Here is a 25,699-nt window from a genome sequence, read left to right on the forward strand (position 1 = left end):
TACTGCTACATAAGTAGCAATCAGGGTGCTGGGAAAGCTGGGTGACAACCATGTCATGGATGCTGGGAATGATAAAAACGCAGCTGTTTTCATGATATCTACAATTTATTCTGTTATATACATATAAAATCTGTACATATGTCAAATACAAAATAAAGTGTTTTTTTTTATAAGTTAAAAATCTAAATTTTGTTTCACATCGATATGAAAAAAACAGACAGGGAAAATCCTATAGACGATAACATTGGCATAAAATCCCCATACATCCCGTGTACAGTATTGTGTACAGTTCATAGGCAGCTGTGGAACCACAGCAATAAAATCATCAGAGAGCGCCCCCTATAGGAAGCCCCATCCCCCCACCTTACAATTCCCATTCACATGCCATTAAGCCATGCTAGGATTTTTAGTATAAATTGGAGACTCATGCAATAGAACCACAAGACCCAGGATGCCTTGACAAGCTTCGGCTTGGTAATGGAGTAGGGGGAAGGGGCACATAAATAAGGGATTTCTCCAATCTTTCAATAATATTACTATTATACACCAGTGCAGAGTCCATGTCCTTCACAGTAGAGATTAGGAGACCGTAACCTCATCGTCCTCATCTGCGTCCTCGATATCCGAGTCTGATAAGTCGGACTGTTTGCTGTGACTGCTGGAGTTAAAGGGTGAGGGGGGTAATTGTGAGTCTACCACTAGGGGGAGCTCTGTGCGCTGATAGCAGAGGGTGTCATCCTCGCCTTCTAGACTCTTCTTTCCCACATCGCTGAGGTCGGGGTTGGGATTAAACTTGGTGGGTAAGGTCTGTTCCCTGCAGCCCCCTGAGGACAGCAGCTCCCGTTCCTTAGAGTTTCTCCACTTCATTCTTCTGTTTTGGAACCAGATTTTTACCTGTAATTGATAAAGAAGAGAACAATGTATCAGTCTATATATTTATATATGTATCGGTCAATGCGGTGAACAATTCAAATCACTTTCTTGAACTTAACCCGACTTGAGTTTAATGAATGAGAAAAATTAAGTCGTCTATGTAGCGGAGCCACTAATACTATATATAACTACAGATCAGCCCAGCGGGGATTCTATGCTCCTTACCTGTGAGTCCTTGAGTCCCAGTTTTCCCGCCAGTTTTTTCCGGTCGGGTTTGCTGATATATTTTTGCTTCTGGAACATTTTCTCCAAAGCTTTGCGCTGCACATCGGAGAAGACGGCTCTGCGGAGCATTCCTCTACGGGGCTTACCCCGGGCGGCCAGCGGCCAGGCAAAGGTTCCAGGCATGGGGACCACGGAGGAGGATGCTGGAAGAGAGGCAGAGAGAAGTTATTATAAGTCACCTGTAGCTTATAGGATGGGATCAGATATATATGCACTCTCTTCTTCTAGACCTTTCAGGCTTTCTAGGGTGACCCTTAAAGCCCCTTTTTTGCCCTTTCTCTGCTTTATCAGAAACATAAAGTTGTCACCAGTTTCCCTTGAAGTGAATTTAACTCTTTGATTGTGAATTCCCCCTTTTCTCCAGAGCAGAAAGCGCTCCAGGAATGCAGCAAGGAACAGAGGCGGCTGATCGGCCCCCTGACTGGCCCACAATGGCATTTGTATGGTAAGGAGGTAAAGCCGCTCTCCTCGGGGCTCTGTGCCGGACACTGGCCCTAATGAAGCGTGCACCGTAATTGTCTTGTAATGAAGTAACAGAAAAAGGTTGGGACAAGCAGCTAAAGCCATATATCCCGCACACAATGGCCCGTACACTTTCCAACTAAACACCAGTGTATGGTGAGCCCCTCCATGGAATACAGATGATGGACACCCCCCACTCCCACTAAACATAGAAGAGTCTTTTATGGGGCTGCAACAGGATCACGTCCCATTATAACCACAGGGAGAGAAAAGGTCTCCTGTATGTGTAAGATATACAGATAGATAGATAGATAGATAGGAGATAGATAGATAGATAGATAGATAGATAGGAGATAGATAGATAGGAGATAGATAGATAGGAGATAGATAGATAGATAGATAGATAGATAGATAGATAGGAGATAGATAGGAGATAGATAGGAGATAGATAGATAGGAGATAGATAGATAGGAGAGATAGATAGGAGATAGATAGATAGATGATAGATAGATAGATAGATAGATAGATAGATAGATAGATAGATAGATAGATAGGAGATAGATAGATAGATAGATAGATAGATAGATAGATAGATAGATAGGAGATAGATAGATAGATAGGAGATAGATAGAAGATAGATAGGAGATAGATAGATAGGAGATAGATAGATAGGAGATAGATAGATAGGAGATAGATAGATAGATAGATAGATACATAGATAGATAGGAGATAGATGGATATATAAATCAGATACATAGATAGATAGATAATTTAAAGGGTTTCCTGTCTTTCCTGGATATGAGCCTGTGTTAGCGGTGTGGCCCCCTCCCTCGCTCAGTGTATGGGGGTCTTGTGAATACTGGGCCGCTAGGTGATCGGTAATGGTGCATTATGGTGTTACTGGTGAGTGTGGGTGGCAGGGCACAGGGGGCTCCTGAATTGGTCACGGTGCAGGCTGTATTGTTGGGACTCAGTGGTTAAGTGCACTGACTGTGTGGGAAAAGCTGCAGCGTGAGAAGGGGGAACGCCTCAAGTGTTCAGCCTGACAATTCCTGCTAATTGTGCACCAGGAGAGGTGTCAGCAGTCACTGCTCTGGGGACACAGGGGGTCAAGGAGGCGAGTGACAGGCGTGCAAAACACAGGACACCCACTCGGGGACACCTACCTGGAAAGTACGAGGACCTGATGAACGGCTGGAAGGAGCCCTCAAAATACGGCAAGGAGAAGGTCTTTGGAGGGATGGAGGGGAGAAGGTTCTGGGAAGAATCTGAAAGAAGAAACACACAGAATAATAGAAGGTTCTCTGTATAACACCGGGTGACACAAGTCTATCTGCAGGAATATAACATAATAATGTATTACATTGTAACCACCTACAATATCTGAGGCCAAAAAGTTTCCAAGATGTTTGAAAAGTTTTTACTTAACCCCAATAGCAAGATAAGGAAACTTCATAGTCTTAAAGGGACAGAGTCTTCAAGGGAAAGAGAAGACCCAGATATAGGCTTCTCCCTCCGCAGAGTCTTAAAGGGACAGAGAAGACCCAGATATAGGCTTCTCCCTCCACAGAGTCATAAAATGAACAGAGAAAACCCAAATATGGCTTATCCCTTCTACTGAATCTTAAAGGAACAGAGAAGACACAGATATAGGCTTCTCCTTCCTTAAAGTCTTATAGGGAAAGAAAAGACCCAGATATAGGCTTCTCCCTCCACAGAGTCTTAAAGGGACAGAGAAGACCCAGATATAGGCTTCTCCCTCCACAGAGTCTTAAAAGGACAGAGAAGACCCAGATATAGGCTTCTCCCTCCACAGAGTCTTAAAGGAACAGAGAAGACCCAGATATAGGCTCATCCCTTCTACAGAATCTTAAAGGGACAGAGAATACCCATGTATGGGCGTCTCCCTCCTTAAAGTCTTAAAGGGAAAAAGAAGACCCAGATATAGGCTTCTCCCTCCACAGAGTCTTAAAGGGACAGAGAAGACCCAGATATAGGCTTCTCCCTCCACAGAGTCTTAAAGGGACAGAGAAGACCCAGATATAGGCTTCTCCCTCCACAGAGTCTTAAAGGAACAGAGAAGACCCAGATATAGGCTTATCCCTTCTACAGAATCTTAAAGGGACAGAGAATACCCATGTATGGGCGTCTCCCTCCTTAAAGTCTTAAAGGGAAAGAGAAGACCCAGATATAGGCTTCTCCCTCCACAGAGTCTTAAAGGGATAGAAATGACCCATATACGTGTATCCCACCGTATCGTCTTAAAGTGACAGACACAGGCTTCTTCTACCACCCATGGCGGATACTTCCATCTAGTAGCAGGGACGCTCACCTGTTCTGGGGTTAGGAGAGGACAATATGGCGTTCACTCCAAACTTGAGGAAAGTTGCGGCGTTTGTGTTCTGGGCTTCGCAGTGTCTTCTGGAGCTCAGCAGCTCGGAGGTGTCAGCCATACTGATGGGGCTGTCGGAGGTCGGTGGGGAGACACTGGGTGGAGGTATGGCCCGGGGCAGGTAGCCGGCAGGCCTACTGATTCTTATGAGGTCCTCCACCAAGAAGCTGGAGTGGGTGGTCAGGGCGGTCTGCAGGCTCTGGGGCAGGGTGGGGGTAGGTCGGAGCAGGTTGGGGTAGACTGCAGGAGGCGCTAGGAGGCTGGGGAACATCATGGTGCAGGCAGAGTCCTCCTCGGTGTCCGGCAGGGATTGTCTCTTCCTCTGTGAGCTCTGCAGTCGGCTGTCTGCCTGCTCCCCTCTTACTGGGGTTTTATACTGGTCAGCTCCCTCAAGCCCCTTTAGAAGTGACAGCTCAGACAATGGGACCTCAGCAACATTCCCCACTCCAGTCCCATTCATGGCCGGGGCCTTCCCCCCTGATTGGTGCACAGGGGCAATTTATGATTGGATTAGGCCCCATAAGTAAGCGATACACTGTGACAAAGAAGCTGCAGTCAGGAGTTGTGCGGCAGCGGCCATTTATTGGGGGAGCCCAGCGGGGGGCTGTTCAGCTGTAACACACACACTCTCATTAAATGCCTATTTAAGAAAAAGTTTTCATTGACATCTCTGCCCCATAGAAAAGGAGAATTATTCAAATCAAGCACTAAATTTATTTGCTGCCCCCCGGCGAGGCCGAAAATAGATTAATATTCATACAGGTCTCCGGGAAGAGGCGACTTATCTCATACATACAGACACCTTGTAATCTCCTGCCGGAGGAAGACGCTCCCATACAACGGCCACCGCAACGGGGAGCAACCTGTATACATACTGTACAGAGAGGGAGACATGGAGGGATAGAGAGAGATAGATAGGAGATAGATAGATAGATAGGAGATAGATAGGAAGATAGATAGGAGATAGATAGATAGACAGACAGACAGACAGACAGACAGACAGACAGATAGATAGATAGATAGATAGATAGATAGGAGATATATAGATAGATAGATAGGAGATAGATAGATAGGAGATATATAGATAGATAGATAGGAGATAGATAGATAGATAGATAGGAGATAGATAGGCGATAGATAGATAGGAGATAGATAGATAGATAGATAGATAGGAGATAGATAGGAGATAGATAGATAGATAGATAGATAGAAGATAGATAGATAGATAGATAGATAGATAGATAGATAGGAGATAGATAGATAGGAGATAGATAGATAGATACATAGATAGATACATAGATAGATAGAAGATAGATAGATAGATAGATAGATAGATAGATAGGAGATAGATAGATAGATAGGAGATAGGAGATAGATAGATGATAGATAGATAGATAGATAGATAGATAGATAGGAGATAGATAGATAGATAGATAGATAGATAGATAGATAGGAGATAGATAGGAGATAGATAGATAGATAGGAGATAGATAGATAGATAGATAGATAGATAGATAGATAGATAGGAGATAGATAGATAGGAGATAGATAGATAGGAGATAGATAGGAGATAGATAGATAGGAGATAGATAGATAGATAGATAGATAGATAGGAGATAGATAGATAGATAGATAGATAGATAGATAGATAGATAGATAGATAGGAGATAGATAGATAGGAGATAGATAGATAGGAGATAGATAGATAGGAGATAGATAGATAGATAGATAGATAGATAGATAGATAGATAGATAGATAGATAGGAGATAGATAGATAGATAGATAGGAGATAGATAGGAGATAGATAGATAGATAGGAGATAGATAGATAGATAGATAGATAGATAGATAGATAGATAGATAGATAGATAGGAGATAGATAGATAGGAGATAGATAGATAGGAGATAGATAGGAGATAGATAGATAGGAGATAGATAGATAGATAGATAGATAGATAGATAGATAGATAGATAGATAGATAGGAGATAGATAGATAGGAGATAGATAGATAGATAGATAGATAGGAGATAGATAGATAGGAGATAGATAGATAGATAGATAGATACAAAGATGCTTGAGAACGATTCTGAGAGGGAATCGAAACGTTACATCCTTGTATTTTTTGCACTTTGCAATAAACCACTACTTTTTTCACCTATGCTGGAGTGCTTGGAACTTTCGTTAGATAGATAGATAGATAGATAGATAGATAGATAGATAGATAGATAATAGATAGATAGGAGATAGATAGGAGATAGATAGGAGATAGATAGGAGATAGATAGGTAGATAGATAGATAGTAGATAGATAGGAGATAGATAGGAGATAGATAGATAGATAGATAGGAGATAGGAGATAGATAGATAGATAGATAGATAGATAATAGATAGATAGAAGATAGATAGATAGATAGATAGATAGATAGATAGATAGGAGATAGATAGATAGATAGATAGATAGATAGATAGATATTAGATAGATAGGAGATAGATAGATAGATAGATAGATAGATAGATAGATAGATAGATAGATAGATAGATAGATAGGAGCTGAAGTTGGGGACCTCTTTCTCTCCTCCTTTTTAGAAGCTGCAGCAGTGTAGGTAGTGGGGAGTTTGGGGGGCGCTCTGGTGGAGGGGCTCAGCTTCTGGGTGGGTAAGAGGATACAGGCTACTGCAGGTAGGGTGATGTGTGTCTGGGTAGGGGTGACCTAGGCAGGGTCTTGGTATAGGTTGTATGTAATGGTGTAGGTAGTGTGTATGGAGTTTGGGGGGCATCCTGGGGGAGTTACGCTGCCTTCTGTTGGGGTAATAGGTGCAGGCAGTGTATAAATATTAGGGGACTTAGTGGGGGGGTTACACTGCTGTCTGTCGGGGTATTAGGTGCAGACAGTGTGCGTAGAGTTTGGGGGGCATCCTGGGGGGTTACCCTGCCATCTGTCCGGACATCACTATGGGTGTAGGTAGTGTCTATGGAGTTTGGGGGACATCCTGAAGGGGGGGGGGGGGGGGTGTTACCCTGCCTTGTGTCCGGACATCACTATGGGTGTAGGTAGTGTGTAGAGTTTGGGGGGCAGCGGACCCCCCTTCCTGCAGACAGAAGTGTGCAGCCGCCTGTTGCCTGCAGATCTGATCCTATTAACCATGAAGTGGCTGTCACCCTCAGCTGGTTTCCCCTTCTTCTCGCTCACACAATGGCTTCCTATAAAATCTTATTAAGCGGCTTTATCCCAGGGACGGTTTTGTTGGCGGTTTTGTGCCCCTGATCCCCATGTCGGGGTTTTAACCATTCACAGAAAGCATCGAAAATTTATATCACATTAGTGCACATTAAATGTTGTTTATGGCAGGAGGCGGCCAGTATGGGGAGGGCGGTGGGAGCGCCCTCTGCAGGCGACAACGAGGAGACCTTAAACGGCGACTGATAGCAACATCTCACAGTCTACAGGTGCCGCCCCCCTGTGCTGGTCCTGCTGCACACACATTATATAAACACACACAGCTCTGCTGCAAACATTATATAAACCATTGGTTGCATCCCTCGTAAAAGCCTGTACTTTGGTGTGGAGTGGTGATTTAGTAGTGCCAGAGTGTCACCACTAGATGTCGCTATTGCAAGTATGTGTTTTCAGTTATTGCACAGCTGTAGTACTTAAGGGGTTATTATTTGTTTGTGTGTCACATGGATCTGTACGCCAATGAGAGTTCTTTCCTCTTCTCACCTATCATTTCTCTTTACTTCTCACTTATGCACTCCTCACCCACTCAGAGCACACTTTACATGCGCTGTAGGAAGGAAGTCACAGAGGAAGTGTAGTGTCTTTTACCGCTAGACTCTGTAGAGGAAGGACCCAAGCCAGAATGCTCTCTACAGCAGTCCAGTTAGGCCCTGGCCCCTGCCAGGTCCCTAGTCTAAGTTGCGCTCTGGTCTATACGTAGACCAGAGCACATGCAACTCCCTACAGTTTCTTCTCAAGCAACCTCACTCAACACTATGCAGTGTTAAACCTTCACTAGAGAGGACAAGTCAGGGATCATTCTAACCCACGCTGTGGACAAGGAGATACACAGTGCAGGGCAGTATCCATAAAGCAAGTAAAGGAAATGATCCGGATAGAGCAAAGTTGCTAGAAGCCTAAGAACTCTATCTCACAGTGTGGGTGTAAGCAGGGAACCCTCAGCATTCTGCTCATCCCAGGTAACAAGGGCTTGTGTCACCCTCAAGGACGGGTCACTCGACACTGGTGGGCAATAGATGGTGCAAAGACCAAAGAGTCAAAACACAGGCACAAGTATTCTCTCTCTTCTCAAGTATTCTACTATTTGTACCTCTGAAGTTCCAGCAGAGCACAGTACTACTTGGGTTGGGATTCTTTCGACATCCTCCTCTCCGCTCTTCTGATCCTCTATTTTACCTCTCAGCACGCAACTCAGTAAGCACGACTGTATCACTCTTTCTACTCTCACTGCAGATCTGGATCCTAAAGTATTAAGTAACTTATCAAGTGTGAAGTATTGTATCAAGGCAAAGCTGTATGATCTGCTGCCTACCTCAAGTATCTTCACAGTAAACAAGATAGAAACATAGAAACATAGAAGATTGTCGGCAGAAAAAGACCACTGGGTCCATCTAGTCGCCCTTTTAGTATGTTCTTTCTTATTATCTTAGGATAGATGTATGTCTATCCCAGGCGTGTTTAAATTCTGTTATTGTAGATTTACCAACCACCTCTGCTGGAAGTTTGTTCCAGGTATCTACTACTCTTTCAGTAAAATAATATTTTCTCACGTTGCTTCTGATCTTTCCCCCAACTAACCTCTCACTGTGTCCTCTTATTCTAGAGCTTAGTGGTTTTTTGTTTTTTTTTACTAAAAACACTCCCCTCTTGAACCTTATTTAGTCCTGTAACATACTTAAAGGTTTCAATCATGTCCCCCCTTTCCATTCTTTCACATATACACACAGCCCAGCATACCATTATATATATATATGCACCCCAGCATACGATTTGCTTTCCCCACCGCCTGGTTGCACTGGTGACTCATTTTAAGGCTGTCAGAAATCACTACCCCTAAATCCTTCTCTTCTGAAGTCTTTTCCAACACAGAACTGCCGATGTGATACTCAGATAGAGGATTCCTCCTCCCCAAGTGCATTATTTTACATTTGGAAACGTTGAACTTCAATTTCCACTGTTTGGACACTTATCTAGCAAAGCTAAATCGTTTTCCATATTACTGACACCTCCAGGAATATCCACCCTATTGCACACTTTTGTGTCGTCAGCAAACAGACAAACTTTACCTATCAACCCTTCTCCTATGTCACTATCCTTACCTACCAAACCTTCTCCTATATCACTATCCTTACCTACCAAACCTTCTCCTATATCACTATCCTTACCTACCAACCCTTCTCCTATATCACTATCCTTACCTACCAACCCCTCTCCTATGTCACTATCCTTACCTACCAAACCTTCTCCTGTGTCGCTATCCTTACCTACCAACCCTTCTCCTGTCACTATCCTTACCTACCAACCCTTCTCCTATGTCACTATCCTTACCTACCAAACCTTCTCCTATATCACTATCCTTACCTACCAAACCTTCTCCTATATCACTATCCTTACCTACCAACCCTTCTCCTGTGTCACTATCCTTACCTACCAACCCTTCTCCTATGTCACTATCCTTACCTACCAACCCTTCCCCTATGTCACTATCCTTACCTACCAACCCTTCCCCTATGTCACTATCCTTACCTACCAAACCTTCCCCTATGTCACTATCCTTACCTACCAACCCTTCTCCTATGTCACGATCCTTACCTACCAACCCTTCTCCTATATCACTATACTTACCTACCCAACCTTCCTCTATGTCACTATCCTTACCTACCAACCCTTCCCCTATGTCACTATCCTTACCTACCAAACCTTCTCCTATATCACTATCCTTACCTACCAACCCTTCTCCTATATCACTATCCTTACCTACCAACCCCTCTCCTATGTCACTATCCTTACCTACCAAACCTTCTCCTGTGTCGCTATCCTTACCTACCAACCCTTCTCCTGTCACTATCCTTACCTACCAACCCTTCTCCTATGTCACTATCCTTACCTACCAAACCTTCTCTGTCACTATCCTTACCTACCAACCCTTCTCCTATGTCACTATCCTTACCTACCAAACCTTCTCTGTCACTATCCTTACCTACCAACCCTTCCCCTATGTCACTATCCTTACCTACCAAACCTTCTCCTATATCACTATCCTTACCTACCAACCCTTCTCCTATATCACTATCCTTACCTACCAACCCCTCTCCTATGTCACTATCCTTACCTACCAAACCTTCTCCTATGTCACTATCCTTACCTACCAACCCTTCTCCTATTTCACTATCCTTGCCTACCAAACCTTTTCCTATGTCACTATCCTTACCTACCAACCCTTCTCCTATGTCACTATGCTTACCTACCAAACCTTCTCCTATGTCACTATCCTTACCTACCAAACCTTCTCCTATGTCACTATCCTTACCTACCAAACCTTCTCCTATGTCACTATCCTTACCTACCAATCCTTCTCCTATGTCACTATCCTTACCTAGCAAACCTTCTCCTATGTCACTATCCTTACCTACCAAACCTTCTCCTATGTCACTATCCTTACCTACCAACCCTTCTCCTATGTCACTGTCCTTACCTACCAACCCTTCTCCTATGTCACTATCCTTACCTACCAAACCTTCTCCTATGTCACTATCCTTACCTACCAACCCTTCTCCTATGTCACTATCCTTACCTACCAACCCTTCTCCTATGTCACTATCCTTATCTACCAAACCTTCTCCTGTCACTATCCTTACCTACCAACCCTTCCCCTATGTCACTATCCTCACCTACCAACCCTTCTCCTATGTCACTATCCTTACCTACCAACCCTTCTCTTATATCACTATCCTTACCTACCAAACCTTCTCCTATATCACTATCCTTACCTACCAACCCCTCTCCTATGTCACTATCCTTACCTACCAACCCTTCTCGTATGTCACTATCCTTACCTACCAACCCTTCTCCTATATCACTATCCTTACCTACCAAACCTTCTCCTATGTCACTATCCTTACCTACCAAACCTTCTCCTGTGTCACTATCCTTACCTACCAACCCTTCTCCTATGTCACTATCCTTACCTACCAAACCTAATCCTATGTCACTATCCCTACCTACCAAACCTAATCCTATGTCACTATCCCTACCTACCAAACCTTCTCCTATGTCACTATCCTTACCTACCAAACCTTCTCCTGTGTCACTATCCTTACCTACCAAACCTTCTCCTGTCACTATCCTTACCTACCAAACCTTCTCCTATGTCACTATCCTTACCTACCAAACCTTCTCCTGTCACTATCCTTATCTACCAAACCTTCTCCTGTGTCACTTATAATCCTATTCTTTTTAATATGTTTGTATTTATGATAAAGAGACTCTGTCAGAGATTCCTCGTCAAACACCGACACAGCACACCCACCTTCCTTGGGTTATCTCCCCTTTCTGTGGGTGGCAGTACCAATAGTCCAGGTGGATCACTATTCCACTCCGGACCAAGGGACTCACCAATTGCCCAAGGGACCCGCAACAACCCGGCAGGACATTGTACACAGGGAAACAAAGGTACAGCCGGTCCTCTAAAATAAAAGCGGGTGTGCCACCATACCTGTGTGCCCAACTGGCACTGGCGTCACAACATAACATCACTGGGCACGGCTATATCTCGGCAAAGCACCATAGAACTGGCGTCACACCTAACCATCTGGCAAGTGACTGGCCGTACCACATCCACATTGGGGGTGGTCACCACATATACAGTGACACAGGTGACACACACACACACACATGTATGTACATACTGTCAACTGGATGGACATAAACTGCTCAGCTAGACATTCACACAGCTCTGCTGCACACACATTATATAAACACACACAGCTCTGCTGCACACACATTATATAAACACACACAGCTCTGCTGCACACACATTATATAGACACACACAGCTCTGCTGCACACACATTATATAAACACACACAGCTCTGCTGCACACACATTATATAGACACACACAGCTCTGCTGCACACACATTATATAAACACACACAGCTCTGCTGCACACACATTATATAAACACACACAGCTCTGCTGCACACACATTATATAAACACTCACAGCTCTGCTGCACACACATTATATAGACACACACAGCTCTGCTGCACACACATTATATAAACACACACAGCTCTGCTGCACACACATTATATAGACACACACAACAAACAAACACCCAATTCTTCCAGCACCTCTGAGACCCCACTATGGTAAACGCTGCTCAGTATCAGTCTCCCTGTATATCAGTATATAAGTACATTGGTTTCGCTATATTTTATTCTGACAGTATGTACTATAACTAATAATAACTGTACAATAAATATACATATATATATTTAAAAGGTTTTCAGATCAACTAGTGTCAGAAAGTTATACAGATTTGTAAATAATTTCTATTTAATAATCTCCAGTCTTCCAGTACTTATCAGCTGCTGTATGTCCTGCAGGAAGTGGTGTATTCTTTCCAGTCTGACACAGTGCTCTCTGCTGCCACCTTTGTCCATGTCAGGAACTGTCCAGAGCAGGAGAAGTTTTCTATGGGGATTTGCTGCTACTCTGGACAGTTCCTGACATGGACAGAGGTGGCAGCAGAGAGCAGTGATGGCTATATATATATAGTTGTTTTTTGTTTTTTTTTTGTTTTTCATTGCAAGGATGAGTCATTTTATATAATTTGCTTCAATTTAAAAATCTCCAGTCTTCCAGTACTTATCAGCTGCTATATGTCCTGCAGGAAGTGGTGTATTCTTCCCAGTCTGACACAGTGCTCTCTGCTGCCACCTTTGTCCATGTCAGGAACTGTCCAGAGCAGCAGCAAATCCCCATAGAAAACCTCTCCTGCTCTGGACAGTTCCTGACATGGACAGAGGTGGCAGCAGAGAGCACTGTGTCAGACGGGAGAGAATACACCACTTCTTGCAGAACATACTGCAGCTGATAAGTACTGGAGACCTGGAGATTTTAAATAGAAGTAATTTACATATCTGTATAAATTTCTGACACCAATTGCATTTTGTTTTCATTGGAGTAACCCTTTAAAGGGGCTTTCCAAGCTTTCAACAGTAAGAGTTCCCAGAGTAATGCTTACCCTGCTGGGCAGCACAATGTGGGAGGGACATTACACAGCCGGACACTACAGCCCTGGTCCTGTGCTATGGGGCACTGCAGGCAGCTATTATACAGCTGACTCCTCCATAGCATTGTGGACCCCTCTGCCGGACCCTTCCTCAGGGTCTGGGGGTCTGGGTAAGGGACAGCGGAGAATAAGGATCAGGAATCAGGCAGTAATTACTTTCTTTGTCTCACAAATTATCCATAAACAAAAGTACTGAGAAGAAATGAGAGAGAGCGATCTCCTGGAGAGAGGATTGTGCTCAGGATGGTGGAGGATGCGCCAGGAAGAGAGGATGAGGAGGGCACTGTGGCCTCAAAGATAGATAGATAGATAGATAGATAGATAGATAGATAGGAGATAGATAGATAGATAGATAGATAGGAGATAGATAGATAGGAGATAGATAGATAGATAGATAGATAGATAGATAGATAGATAGATAGGAAATAGATAGATAGATAGATAGGAGATAGATAGATAGGAGATAGATAGATAGATAGATAGATAGATAGATAGATAGATAGGAGATAGATAGACAGGAGATAGATAGACAGGAGATAGATAGATAGGAGATAGATATATAGATAGATAGATAGATAGATAGATATATAGATAGATAGATAGATAGATAGATAGATAGATAGGAGATAGATAGACAGGAGATAGATAGACAGGAGATAGATAGATAGATAGATAGATAGATAGATAGATAGATAGATAGATAGATAGATAGATAGGAGATAGATAGGAGATAGATAGGAGATAGATAGATAGGAGATAGATAGATAGATAGATAGATAGATAGATAGATAGATAGATAGATAGATAAATAGGAGCGTGATATGTCATGGACTCCAATTACCTGACCCCAGTATCCCCCCTTACTGCGACCTATAATATACGACAGACTTCTGTCCCTAACCCCCCCCCCCCCATCCCCCAAAAATCTCCTGTTTGCTTTGGCCATGCTAATATGTTATTTAGACCTGACAATAAAGCCAATTTGATTTGATTGGAGATAGATAGATAGATAGATAGATAGGAGATAGATAGGAGATAGATAGGAGATAGATAGGAGATAGATAGGAGATAGATAGATAGGAGATAGATAGGAGATAGATAGGAGATAGATAGATAGGAGATAGATAGATAGGAGATAGATAGATAGGAGATAGATAGATAGATAGATAGATAGATAGGAGATAGATAGATAGGAGATAGATAGATAGATAGGAGATAGATAGATAGATAGATAGATAGATAGATAGATAGATAGATAGATAGATAGATAGGAGATAGATAGATAGGAGATAGATCGATAGATAGATAGATAGATAGATAGGAGATAGATAGATAGATAGGAGATAGATAGGAGATAGATAGATAGATAGATAGGAGATAGATAGATAGGAGATAGATAGATAGATAGGAGATAGATAGATAGATAGGAGATAGATAGATAGATAGATAGATAGATAGATAGGAGATAGATAGATAGATAGATAGGAGATAGATAGATAGGAGATAGATAGATAGGAGATAGATAGATAGATAGATAGATAGATAGATAGATAGATAGATAGGAGATAGATAGATAGATAGGTAGGAGATAGATAGATAGGAGATAGATAGATAGGGAAATAGATAGGAGATAGATAGATAGATAGATAGGAGATAGATAGATAGGAGATAGATAGATAGATAGGGAAATAGATAGGAGATAGATAGATAGATAGATAGATAGATAGATAGATAGATAGATAGGAGATAGATAGATAGATAGATAGATAGATAGATAGATAGGAGATAGATAGATAGATAAATAGGAGCGTGATATGTCATGGACTCCAATTACCTGACCCCAGTATCCCCCCTTACTGCGACCTATAATATACGACAGACTTCTGTCCCTAACCCCCCCCCCCCCCCATCCCCCAAAAATCTCCTGTTTGCTTTGGCCATGCTAATATGTTATTTAGACCTGACAATAAAGCCAATTTGATTTGATTGGAGATAGATAGATAGATAGATAGGAGATAGATAGATAGATAGATAGATAGGAGATAGATAGGAGATAGATAGGAGATAGATAGGAGATAGATAGATAGGAGATAGATAGATAGATAGGAGATAGATAGATAGATAGATAGATAGATAGATAGATAGATAGATAGATAGATAGATAGGAGATAGGAGATAGGAGATAGATAGATAGATAGATAGATAGATAGATAGATAGATAGATAGATAGATAGATAGGAGATAGATAGGAGATAGATAGATAGATAGATAGATAGGAGATAGATAGATAGATAGATAGATAGATAGATAGATAGATAGATAGGACATAGATAGATAGATAGATAGATAGATAGATAGATAGATAGATATAGGAGATAGATTTATGTTACGGAGAATGACATCATCATGGGATCAGGTGACATCATCCCTGGCAGCGGTCAGGTGGTGCAGGTTTCCCATCATCCTGTGACTTGGGGGTAGAGCACAGGGTGAGGGGCTGTGGAGGATGGGGGTCACTTAGATAAACCCTTATTAGCTCCAGAATCCCGGCATCATTCTCCGTGCTCCATGTTCCCTCTTTCTTCTCTGGAAATCCCTCTATTATGCCAATCAAGCAGATGGTTAGCAGGAAATTCAGCCAGACCTTAGTGACCGCAACTAATTTTTACCAGCCTTGCAAGACTGGCACGTTTGTTTTGGGCTTAGAAAATGGCTAAAAACAGCTGGCGGGGGTGAATGAGAGCCATTAAAGACACATTTATAAGAAATTATATTCACATTGGGTGCCCCCCCCCCCGGCCGGGCAGGCCATTGAGGTGACAATGCCCCCGCTGCACACACTCGCTGCCTTCTTAACATATTCTCAAAGTCTCCAAACATTTTACTAAATAGATTAACTGGGCCTTTGTTTTGCTCCACATTTATCAGCTTCATTAAGTGAATGGCTGAACAAATATATTAATCATGCATGAAGGGCCCCATTCTCACCCCATTCTCGCCCCATTCTTGTGCCCTCAGCTTGACAGGTGGTTGACTGTTTTTACGCACAGAAAAAGGCGCACCGGACTGGTCGGGCACAAGAAGGCAACTGTCACGTCTATAATCGCTACATGTATTATCCCTTCCCGATAGTCAGCCGCTCATTGAAATGATATTATCTGTGATCCCCCCGCACTATGAAAACCTCATCTATGTAAGAGCCCCCCCATAATCCCATTACAAGCCTCCGAGCCCCGTGCACGGCCAATCTGCTCCCACCCTGTGAACCGGGACACAGAGACTTCCTCCACCATCCAGGAGACTTCTTATAGGGAGAGAACATAGGACATGGAGATATAGGACATAGATAGATAGATAGATAGATAGATAGATAGATAGATAGATAGATAGATAGATAGATAGATAGGAGATAGATAGATAGATAGATAGATAGATAGATAGATAGATAGGAGATAGATAGGAGATAGATAGATAGATAGATAGAAGATAGATAGATAGATATATAGGAGATAGATAGATAGATAGATAGATAGATAGATAGATAGATAGATAGATAGATAGATAGGAGATAGATAGATAGGAGATAGATAGATAGATAGGAGATAGATAGAAGATAGATAGATAGGAGATAGATAGATGATAGATAGATAGATAGATAGATAGATAGATAGATAGATAGATAGAAGATAGATAGATAGATAGATAGATAGATAGATAGGAGATAGATAGGAGATAGATAGGAGATAGATAGATAGATAGATAGATAGATAGATAGATAGATAGATAGATAGATAGATAGATAGGAGATAGATAGATAGATAGATAGATAGTAGATAGATAGGAGATAGATAGATAGGAGATAGATAGATAGGAGATAGGAGATAGATAGATAGATAGATAGATAGATAGGAGATAGATAGATAGGAGATAGATAGATAGATAGGAGATAGATAGATAGATAGGAGATAGATAGATAGATAGATATATAGATAGATAGGAGATAGATAGATAGATAGATAGATATATAGATAGATAGGAGATAGATAGATATATAGATAGATAGGAGATAGATAGATAAGATAGATAGATAGATAGATAGATAGGAGATAGATAGGAGATAGATAGATAGATAGATAGATAGATAGATAGATAGATAGGAGATAGATAGGTAGATAGATAGATAGGAGATAGATAGGAGATAGATAGATAGATAGATAGATAGATAGATAGATAGATAGATAGATAGGAGATAGATAGGTAGATAGATAGATAGGAGATAGATAGGAGATAGATAGGAGATAGATAGATAGGAGATAGATAGATAGGAGATAGATAGATAGATAGATAGATAGATAGATAGATAGTATTGGGGGTCTCACAGACTTGGGGCAGCTGAGGGGCTTCTATTGATTTTCTGTCCCGGATCTGGTGGCAGCTCGGAGGGGTCGGGGTGGGTGGGGGCAGATTTGGTGTCAGTGATCACAGGATCCCTGGAGGATGATCCGGAGTCTATTGAGGGTCATTGTCCCTATCTGTGTATTCACATCTGACACAATGGAAATAAGTGAGAAGCCCCCCTCCCCTCACTCATCCCAGGTTACATCTTTACAGCACTCGCCTCCAGCCCTTCCTCTATTTCTCCTTTTATTGTTATATTGGGATTTTCTAGTTATGATTCTAACATTTGTCTATATAATTTTCCTAATAGTTCTTCAATCCCCTGTGCTTCTAAAGCCTATTTACAATGGGTCACTCCCCCCAGTTTCATCTGCTGAAATACTCTGTGCTGCTGGTGAACCTGCTGTTCCTTCCTTACCTTATGACTATCAGTGTCCTCAATAAGATGATTATATAAGTAGACGGGTGACTGCTCCCAGAAGATCAGCATAATGTTCTCCTGAAATACTCTCATTTCCCCCTCATATAATGACACTACACTACAATCGTCATCAGACTGGCCAATCCAAGGGCTGAAGGGTCCCTGATGGCCCAGGAATTATTACAATGCTATGTACGGCCTTACCCGAAGCCCTAGCAGGACCAGAGATGTAATTATATTACCAGCTTTTGCATTCTCACTTCAGCTAGTTTAACTTCTTCCTCTTATTATGGACAGTCTGTCACTGGCCCTCTGAGGGACAATTCCTTCTTCCTCCTGGCCCGGCAACTTCTTACCCCACAGAAGGTACCGGCCCATATGGAATTTGCTGGAAATACCAAATGGCCCCTCCGGCCCTGCACTATATCTTCTACATGCAACATCACAGTATCTCATCCAAGAGCCGACTCATGCCCCCTGCCCCAGCACTATGGCCATGCCCGATGCCCTAACAGGACCCATAAGAACATAATCCCTTGCTGCTGTGCTTGTCTAGTCTCACTTATAACACTGTAATGAGATACAGAACAAGGTTAAGGCTGCTGAATTTACCAATGACGGTAAGCAGTGAAATATCGATGCACAAACTATGAAAAAGTTGCAGAACTCGTCATTATACGAGGTCTAAGCTTCATTTCCATCAGACTGGACGACCCCTTCAGATGAGGGCACCAGGATGGCAGCCACCATGGATTTGGCTCCTTGTAAGAGGGGGCCCTGTGAGCGGCTTACGGTGCACCTGGTGGAAATGGTCTCAGGAGCCAAGCGGCCATTGTGCCCATGTGACACTTGAGCCGCCTCCTCCTGTGAGCTTAACCATTTCCTTGCTGATGGGGAGAGGACTAAAATGGAGCTAAATGGCCCCCGAATTACCATTGGCTCACATGAAAGGGAGAATTTGGAATCAAACGCTTTTCCCATGCAAATAAAAGCGCAGTGTTTAATATTCCGAAGGTGCGACAACGCTGTGTCCAGAAGTGACCCAAATTTTAAGGTTTTTTTGGAGGGGGGAGGAGCTCTTTTTTTTTTTTTTAATCAGTGTAGATGCGATTCTTTAACACAAAGGGGTAAGCACCTTGTCGAATGGCGGCCATTGAGCGGGGCTGATGGGTTAAGCGTGGGTCTTGCAGGAGGCAGCGTTGCCGCTTGTTTATTGGAGAGAAGTTGTCACTTGTTAGCAGATCCAGTGAAAGGAAGGACGCCAAGCCCTGACGGCTGGAGTAGTATTGATGTTGAGGTAATGGAGTAATCCGATTGAACGTTAGTCACGGTATTTATGTCATTTCACATTTCGTCAGCTGAATAACGTGACGCAGATAGCGGACCGTGGCCTGCAGCCCGAAGAAAAGGCGCAGGCCCCTCTCATTCGATTCTAATCTATTTCTCACCAAGCATCTCACTGATCAGGCCATTTGCATAATAGTAGCCGGGGGGCTTTCTATCTGCAGACACTCCTGGCCTGAGAGGGACAAGGGAAGCAAAAAAAATACAGAAGACGACGCAGGAAGTGAGTACAGAATACGCTGCGACTAGTGTGGTCACCCGAGAGCGTACGAGGGGAAGGGGGGGGCATAGGACTGGATAACCAACAATAATTACACTTCTCTTGCTGGAGCTGGAGTTTCCCTTTAAGAGGGATGTTGAGTCTCCAGTAATCTTCTCTCTCTCCTTACTGGGATCATGTACAGATTCCTAATAAGCACTTGGTGGGAAGCAGTGTAAAGCATGGCGGAGAGACCAGAGCTTCTACTTTGGACTCCAATAGGTAATGCAACTTATGTGGAGTCACCGATCGTGATCTAAAAAATACAATATACAGTAGACGTGTATGACCCATATATTGATAACCTCTAGGACTATGACAAGATCGATTTTATTGCTTAAAGGTGAATGGAATCAGTTGCAATACCAGATACAGCCACTATCAAATGTACGTCGCTATACCTGGTAGAAGCTACAGTGCTGGCCTGTCAATCGGTGGGTCGGTGAGATGCTGGGAGTCAGACCCCCACCAATCCACTACTGACCTATTCTATCACTATAAAGTCAGAAAACCCCTTTAAGTCCTTATCCGAGAGCTGCAGCTTGTCATGGAGATGTATTTTGGTGTTGAGGTTGGCTCCTAAGAAAACCAGAGCCCATCAACTTCAAAAGAAAGTCTACTAAAGAGCATGACAACAGAGCTTAAAACAAAAAAAAAAAAACTTGAAATCAATAAGGTTAAAAAAATGCTGAAATAAAGCAGCCAAAAACACCTCCACTTTTAAAATCATATGTGAAAACCACTCAAATTCTTTTGGAGGTTGATTTCCAGGCCGGGTAGTACATGTGGTTTTTACTAACTTTGTGAACATACCCTTAACTTACAAAGTAGCAGTGAACTTATGCTGATAATGATGATGTCTAAAGGGAGGGGTGTTACATTCAAGAGGCAGCACTGTGCACATAGAAAGAATACAGGTATTGATAAATAAAGGAGGGGCATTACATTCTGGAGGCAGCACTGTGCACATAGAAAGAATACAGGTATTGATAAATAAAGGAGGGGCATTACATTCTGGAGGCAGCTGTGTACATAGAGAGAATACAGGTATTGATAACTAAAGGGAGGGAGATTACATTCAGGAGGCAGCACTAAGTACACAGAGAGAATACAGATATTGATAACTAAAAGAAGGCAGATTACATTCAGGAGGCAGCACTAAGTACATAGAGAGAATACAGATATTGATAACTAAAGGGAGGGAGATTACATTCAGGAGGCAACACTGTACATAGAAAAAATACAGCTATTGATAACTAAAGGGAGGGAGATTATATTCAGGAGGCAACACTGTGTACATAGAGTGAATGCCACTATTGATAACTAAAGGGAGGGGCATTACATTCAGGAGGCAACTGTGTACATAGAGAGAATACAGGTATTGATAACTAAAGGAGGGGCATTACATTCAGGAGGCAACACTGTGTACATAGAGAGAATACAGATATTGATAACTAAAAGGAGGGGCATTACATTCAGGAGGCAACACTGTGTACATAGAGAGAATACAGATATTGATAAGTAAAGGGAGAGAGATTACATTCAGGAGGCAACACTGTACATAGAAAAAATATGGTTATTGATAACTAAAGGGATGGAAATTATATTCAGGAGGCAACACTGTGAAAATAGAAATAATACAGGTATTGATAACTAAAGGGAGGGGGGTTACATTCAGGAGGAGGGACTTTACATAGAGAGAATACAGGTATTCATAACTAAAGGGAGGGGGATTACATTCATGAGGCAGCACTGTGTACATAGAGAGAATACAGGTTTTAATACCTAAAGGAAAGTGGTTTACATTTAGGAGGCTGCTCTGTGTACACATAGATGATAAACAGAGGGTAATGTCAAGAGCTTTCTGAGTAGCCAGAAATAAGCGGGAAGCCTTGATTTACCTTTCCATCACTTCAGAGACCCAATGGATAAGACAGACACAGCTTGCACATGTAGAGTCACAAGCTAAGCCCCTCTTACACATGATCGTGGTCTCTGTGCTGTTTGAGATGGAATTACTTATTACTGTTGCCTACTGGCTACCACAGCTAGTGAGCAATAGTTTATAAAGTGAGTCACCTAATTGCAAATACTTCAGGTCTTTTCTCTTGGTTAAGGATTAACTTGGTAAATGAAGAGACTTTCTTATGTTAATGATCATATAGGAGATCACACTGATATCAATTTTGTAAGCAACGTTGAGTTTTTTTATGTAAAAAGGTAATTGAGCAAAAGGTAAAATGTTGCAAAGGTGAACAATCTGCAAACCAGGAATTCAGCCCTGGTCCCTAGCCTCCATATTTATTACTACCTGGTGCCTCCATCCCTGCTATTCCTTATAATTAACTATTTAACAGCCCACCAGACACCATCCATCTGGTTTACCAGGGTCTGGGCACCATGCTACTGGTTCATCAAAGACAAAAGACCATGTTACTGGCCATAAGGGACTGGGCACTATTATACCATTTGTTCACGAGGATCCAGGACGTATGCCACTGGTTCACTTGGGGCTGTACACTATGTTAGTGCTTTCCCCAAGGACCAGACATTTTGGTTTCCCGGGACTAGACACCATCTTAAGTGGTTAACTAGGGAGTCAAATCAATGATTCTGGTTCACCAGGGACTGGGCATTTTGTTAGTAGATCCCCGGGGACTGGACATCTGTTAACTGGTTCAATGTTACTGGATCACCCAGAACTGGACACTGCCCCACTGGTTCACCAGAGACTGGGCACTAAAATAACAGTTCACCAGGGCCTGGGCACTATGGTACTGGTTCACCAGGGATGAGACACTGTTCTAATGATTCAGTCTGGTTCACTATTTAACTGGCTTACCAGGGATAGCATATTACTGTCATACTGGAGACTATGCAGCAGTATGGTATTGGTTCTCCAATGACTTCCCAATACAGTATTTAACTCAATCCTCATGGGCTGGACTCTGGACAATCTTCATATTTTACATGTAGAACAGATGCTTAAAGGGGAGGTCAATATACGCTGAGCCCAGAAGGGTTTAGTGGGGCTGCCTCTATATGGGGAATTCCAGAGCTGCAAGAGGATGAGTTGTGTTCTACATCAGCCAGCGAGCGGTTGCTCAACAACATGTGGCATGGAGATGGCTGCCCTGAGGCCTGTGACTGGTTGGTGGGTTCAGTCTTGAGGAATAATGGACTAAATGAGTGCATGATAGGAATGGTCTGTGGAAGAGTCAGAGCAGCAGGCTATGTTCACACTGCGTATATGTTCGGCCACATATTTTCGCGGCCGGACATATACGCGTTAAACTCCGGCCGGGGATTTACGCTACTTGCGGCCGGCTACGTACGAAGCACGAACTTACGCCAGGAGTCTACTTACGCTTCCCGAGCGCCCTTCGTAGCGATCTGACAGCGGTCTTTTACTTGGAAAGCTTCGGCTAGCCCCGGACACCCCACAGAACCTTTTGGATCAGCACAAAAAGCTGCAAAAATGAAGAAATCACCACTACGTACGCATGTTACGCTACAGGCGTAAGTTACGGCATTTTCGTCCTCAAACAACGGTCTGGCTCATATATCGTATACTTTCCATTGTACTCAAACTACGTAAGTCTCCGGACGCTTATTCACGGAACGCGCTACGTCCGGAGACGTACATAGTGTGAACATAGCCTAAAGATGCACAGCAAGTTGTGTTATAAAGATAAACTAGACCGAATACTTGTGTCAGGTCCCAAGAACCACTGTGGACCCAACACTGTCCACAAGTTTATGTGAAGTCAACACTGTCCCTGGGTTTGTGTGAAGTCAACACTAATCTGAGGTCCTTATGAAGACAGTCATGTCTATAGATTTGTGTGAAGTCAACACTGTCCATAGGTTTGTGTGGAGTCAACACTAATCTGAGGTCCTTGTAAAGACAGTCTATGGATTTGTGTGAAATTAATACTGTCCCTAGGTTTATGTGAAGTCAACACTGTCCCTGGGTTTGTCTGACGTCAACCCGAACCCGAGATTCTTGTGATGATAATAATGTCTATAGTAGAGATGAGCGAACCTGGAGCATGCTGGAGTCCATCCGAACCCGAACTTTCGGCATTTGATTAGCGGTGGCTGCTGAACTTGGATAAAGCCCTAAGTCTATGTGGAAAACATGGATATAGTCATTGGCTGTATCCATGTTTTCCAGACAACCTAAGAGCTTTATCCAAGTTCAGCAGCCCCAGCTAATCAAATGCCGAACGATCGGGCTCGGATCGACTCGAACCCGAACCCGGTTCGCTCATCTCTAGTCTATAGGTTTGTAAGAAGTCTACAATGTCTGTAAGTTTGAGTAACGTGAACACTAACCTAAGGCCCTTGTGAAGTCAACACTGTCTATAGGATTCTGTGAAGTCAAGTGTACCCTGATGCCCCTGATGGTGACGTATGGGACAAATAAGTCACATATAGGTATAGGAGTGCGGCAATGCAACCGTGTCATTCACCGCTTGTACAAAGCTAAGTTTCTGCTGGTTGGAGGCCACTATGAATATTATAGATCTTGGCACAGGAGGCCTATTTAGGGTCTTCTCTTTTCAGGTCACTTTGTATTTGGGGGGAAATGCCCTCTAATACATGGGTAAATGGACCAGCATGAGGTTGTCATGGTGATGCCTCAATTACAGCTCCGGAGGCAAGCAGCAGAAGTAAAGCGGAGCACATTGTACATTATCTGCCCGCATTCTTCAGGCACACTTTGTTCTTAACATCTTTATGACTTTTCGACCCCCCCAAAGCCATAGTGATAATAATGTCACCATCTCCATGCATGGCTTTTCCACATGTGGAGCGAGAAGAAAGCTGGTAGGATCTCAGCAAGATCTCAATGTTCTCCAGGAGAGGACGAGCACAAAGGCTTAAAGGGAGAAATTGTTAAAAGGAAGCTCTTTTCACTTTCTGCTGAATGCACCGGGGAGATTAAAACTTTCATTTCGGATTTTGCTGTATTCATGGTGGTGGGGCTGTGAATGGGGCCGCGTCCGGGCCCACGGTGCTGGCGTGGCCTTTTATTCTTCGCCACGTTTTTACACACAGGTTGCTTTGCACTTGAAAGAGGTGAAAGAGAATTACGTGGAGCCCTGACAGCTGATATTGGCCCCTCCTGCGCCCGGTGGAGGTTTTATAATTAACCCTAAAGTCCCATCAGGTGGCGAAAGAGTAAAAAAGGTCGTGGGCAGGAAGGGCCGGCCGCTCCGGACAGATGGGGATTGTGCGTTTTGTGGGATATTGACCTGAGATTTAGTATTCTGGTAGCAGCGACAGATGTGCAATAACAGGTGATAAGTTATAGGGGGGGGGGGCACCATGTTAGAATTAGAGGGGGCCACACAAAACTAGATGGCGAACAGTCACTCAGCTGCAGGCTGTAGCCACTCCTATGAGTATTAGCTCTCAAGCTGCCAGTCATGATCATATCCCAGGTCACCATCCAACTGCTGGATAAAGAGTATATACCCCTGATATAAAGGAGACTTCCGGGTTCCACTGACATTAGAGTTGAGAAGATTGGAATCTAAATTCAGTAGACAGGTCTAGGTGGCCAACAACTTCCATGCCAGGAACACGCCTAGGTCCGTTCTACAGCTTAACTTTCCAATGGTCGGCTGTAAGTTTCCTTTGTCTGTGGAGCTTGCTACATTAGTGGGAGAAGATCGGTCAATGGTGAAGAAGTGGTCTCATTATCTGTGGTCAACTGGTACAGCAGGAGACCCGGTCCAGGGTGCTACTTTAGACATTATGACTTTTTCGAAGGGGAAAAATTCTCAATAAAATCGGAGGCAAAGTGTTGGCCGGGGATTTGGGTGAGGATTGGGATCAGTCAAGGTTACTCAACATCAAGCAAGAACAATATATTCACCGCCATATTAACTAATGTACAGTGGATTTTCCTGCAGCATTCAAAGGGAAGCGGATTTCATG

At 43.0% G+C, this 25,699-nt stretch overlaps 1 protein-coding gene across 2 annotated transcripts in view; it reads right to left on the minus strand.

Moving 5' to 3' along the window:
- Positions 1-203: 203 nt before the first annotated feature.
- Positions 204-25,699, minus strand: part of DBX1 (developing brain homeobox 1) — an 87,674-nt gene continuing 62,178 nt past the window's right edge. For both annotated transcript variants that reach the window (XM_069968046.1, XM_069968047.1), the window contains exons 4-7: positions 3,953-4,624; positions 2,787-2,888; positions 1,099-1,301; positions 204-894 (exon numbers count right to left, since the gene is read on the minus strand). In XM_069968046.1, coding sequence (XP_069824147.1) covers positions 580-894; positions 1,099-1,301; positions 2,787-2,888; positions 3,953-4,472 — 1,140 coding nt within the window. In that variant the 5' untranslated portion in view covers positions 4,473-4,624 and the 3' untranslated portion in view covers positions 204-579. The remainder of the gene's footprint in view (positions 895-1,098; positions 1,302-2,786; positions 2,889-3,952; positions 4,625-25,699) is intronic.

The sequence above is a fragment of the Dendropsophus ebraccatus genome, chromosome 4 (assembly GCF_027789765.1).
Source record: "Dendropsophus ebraccatus isolate aDenEbr1 chromosome 4, aDenEbr1.pat, whole genome shotgun sequence".
NCBI lineage: Eukaryota > Metazoa > Chordata > Amphibia > Anura > Hylidae > Dendropsophus > Dendropsophus ebraccatus.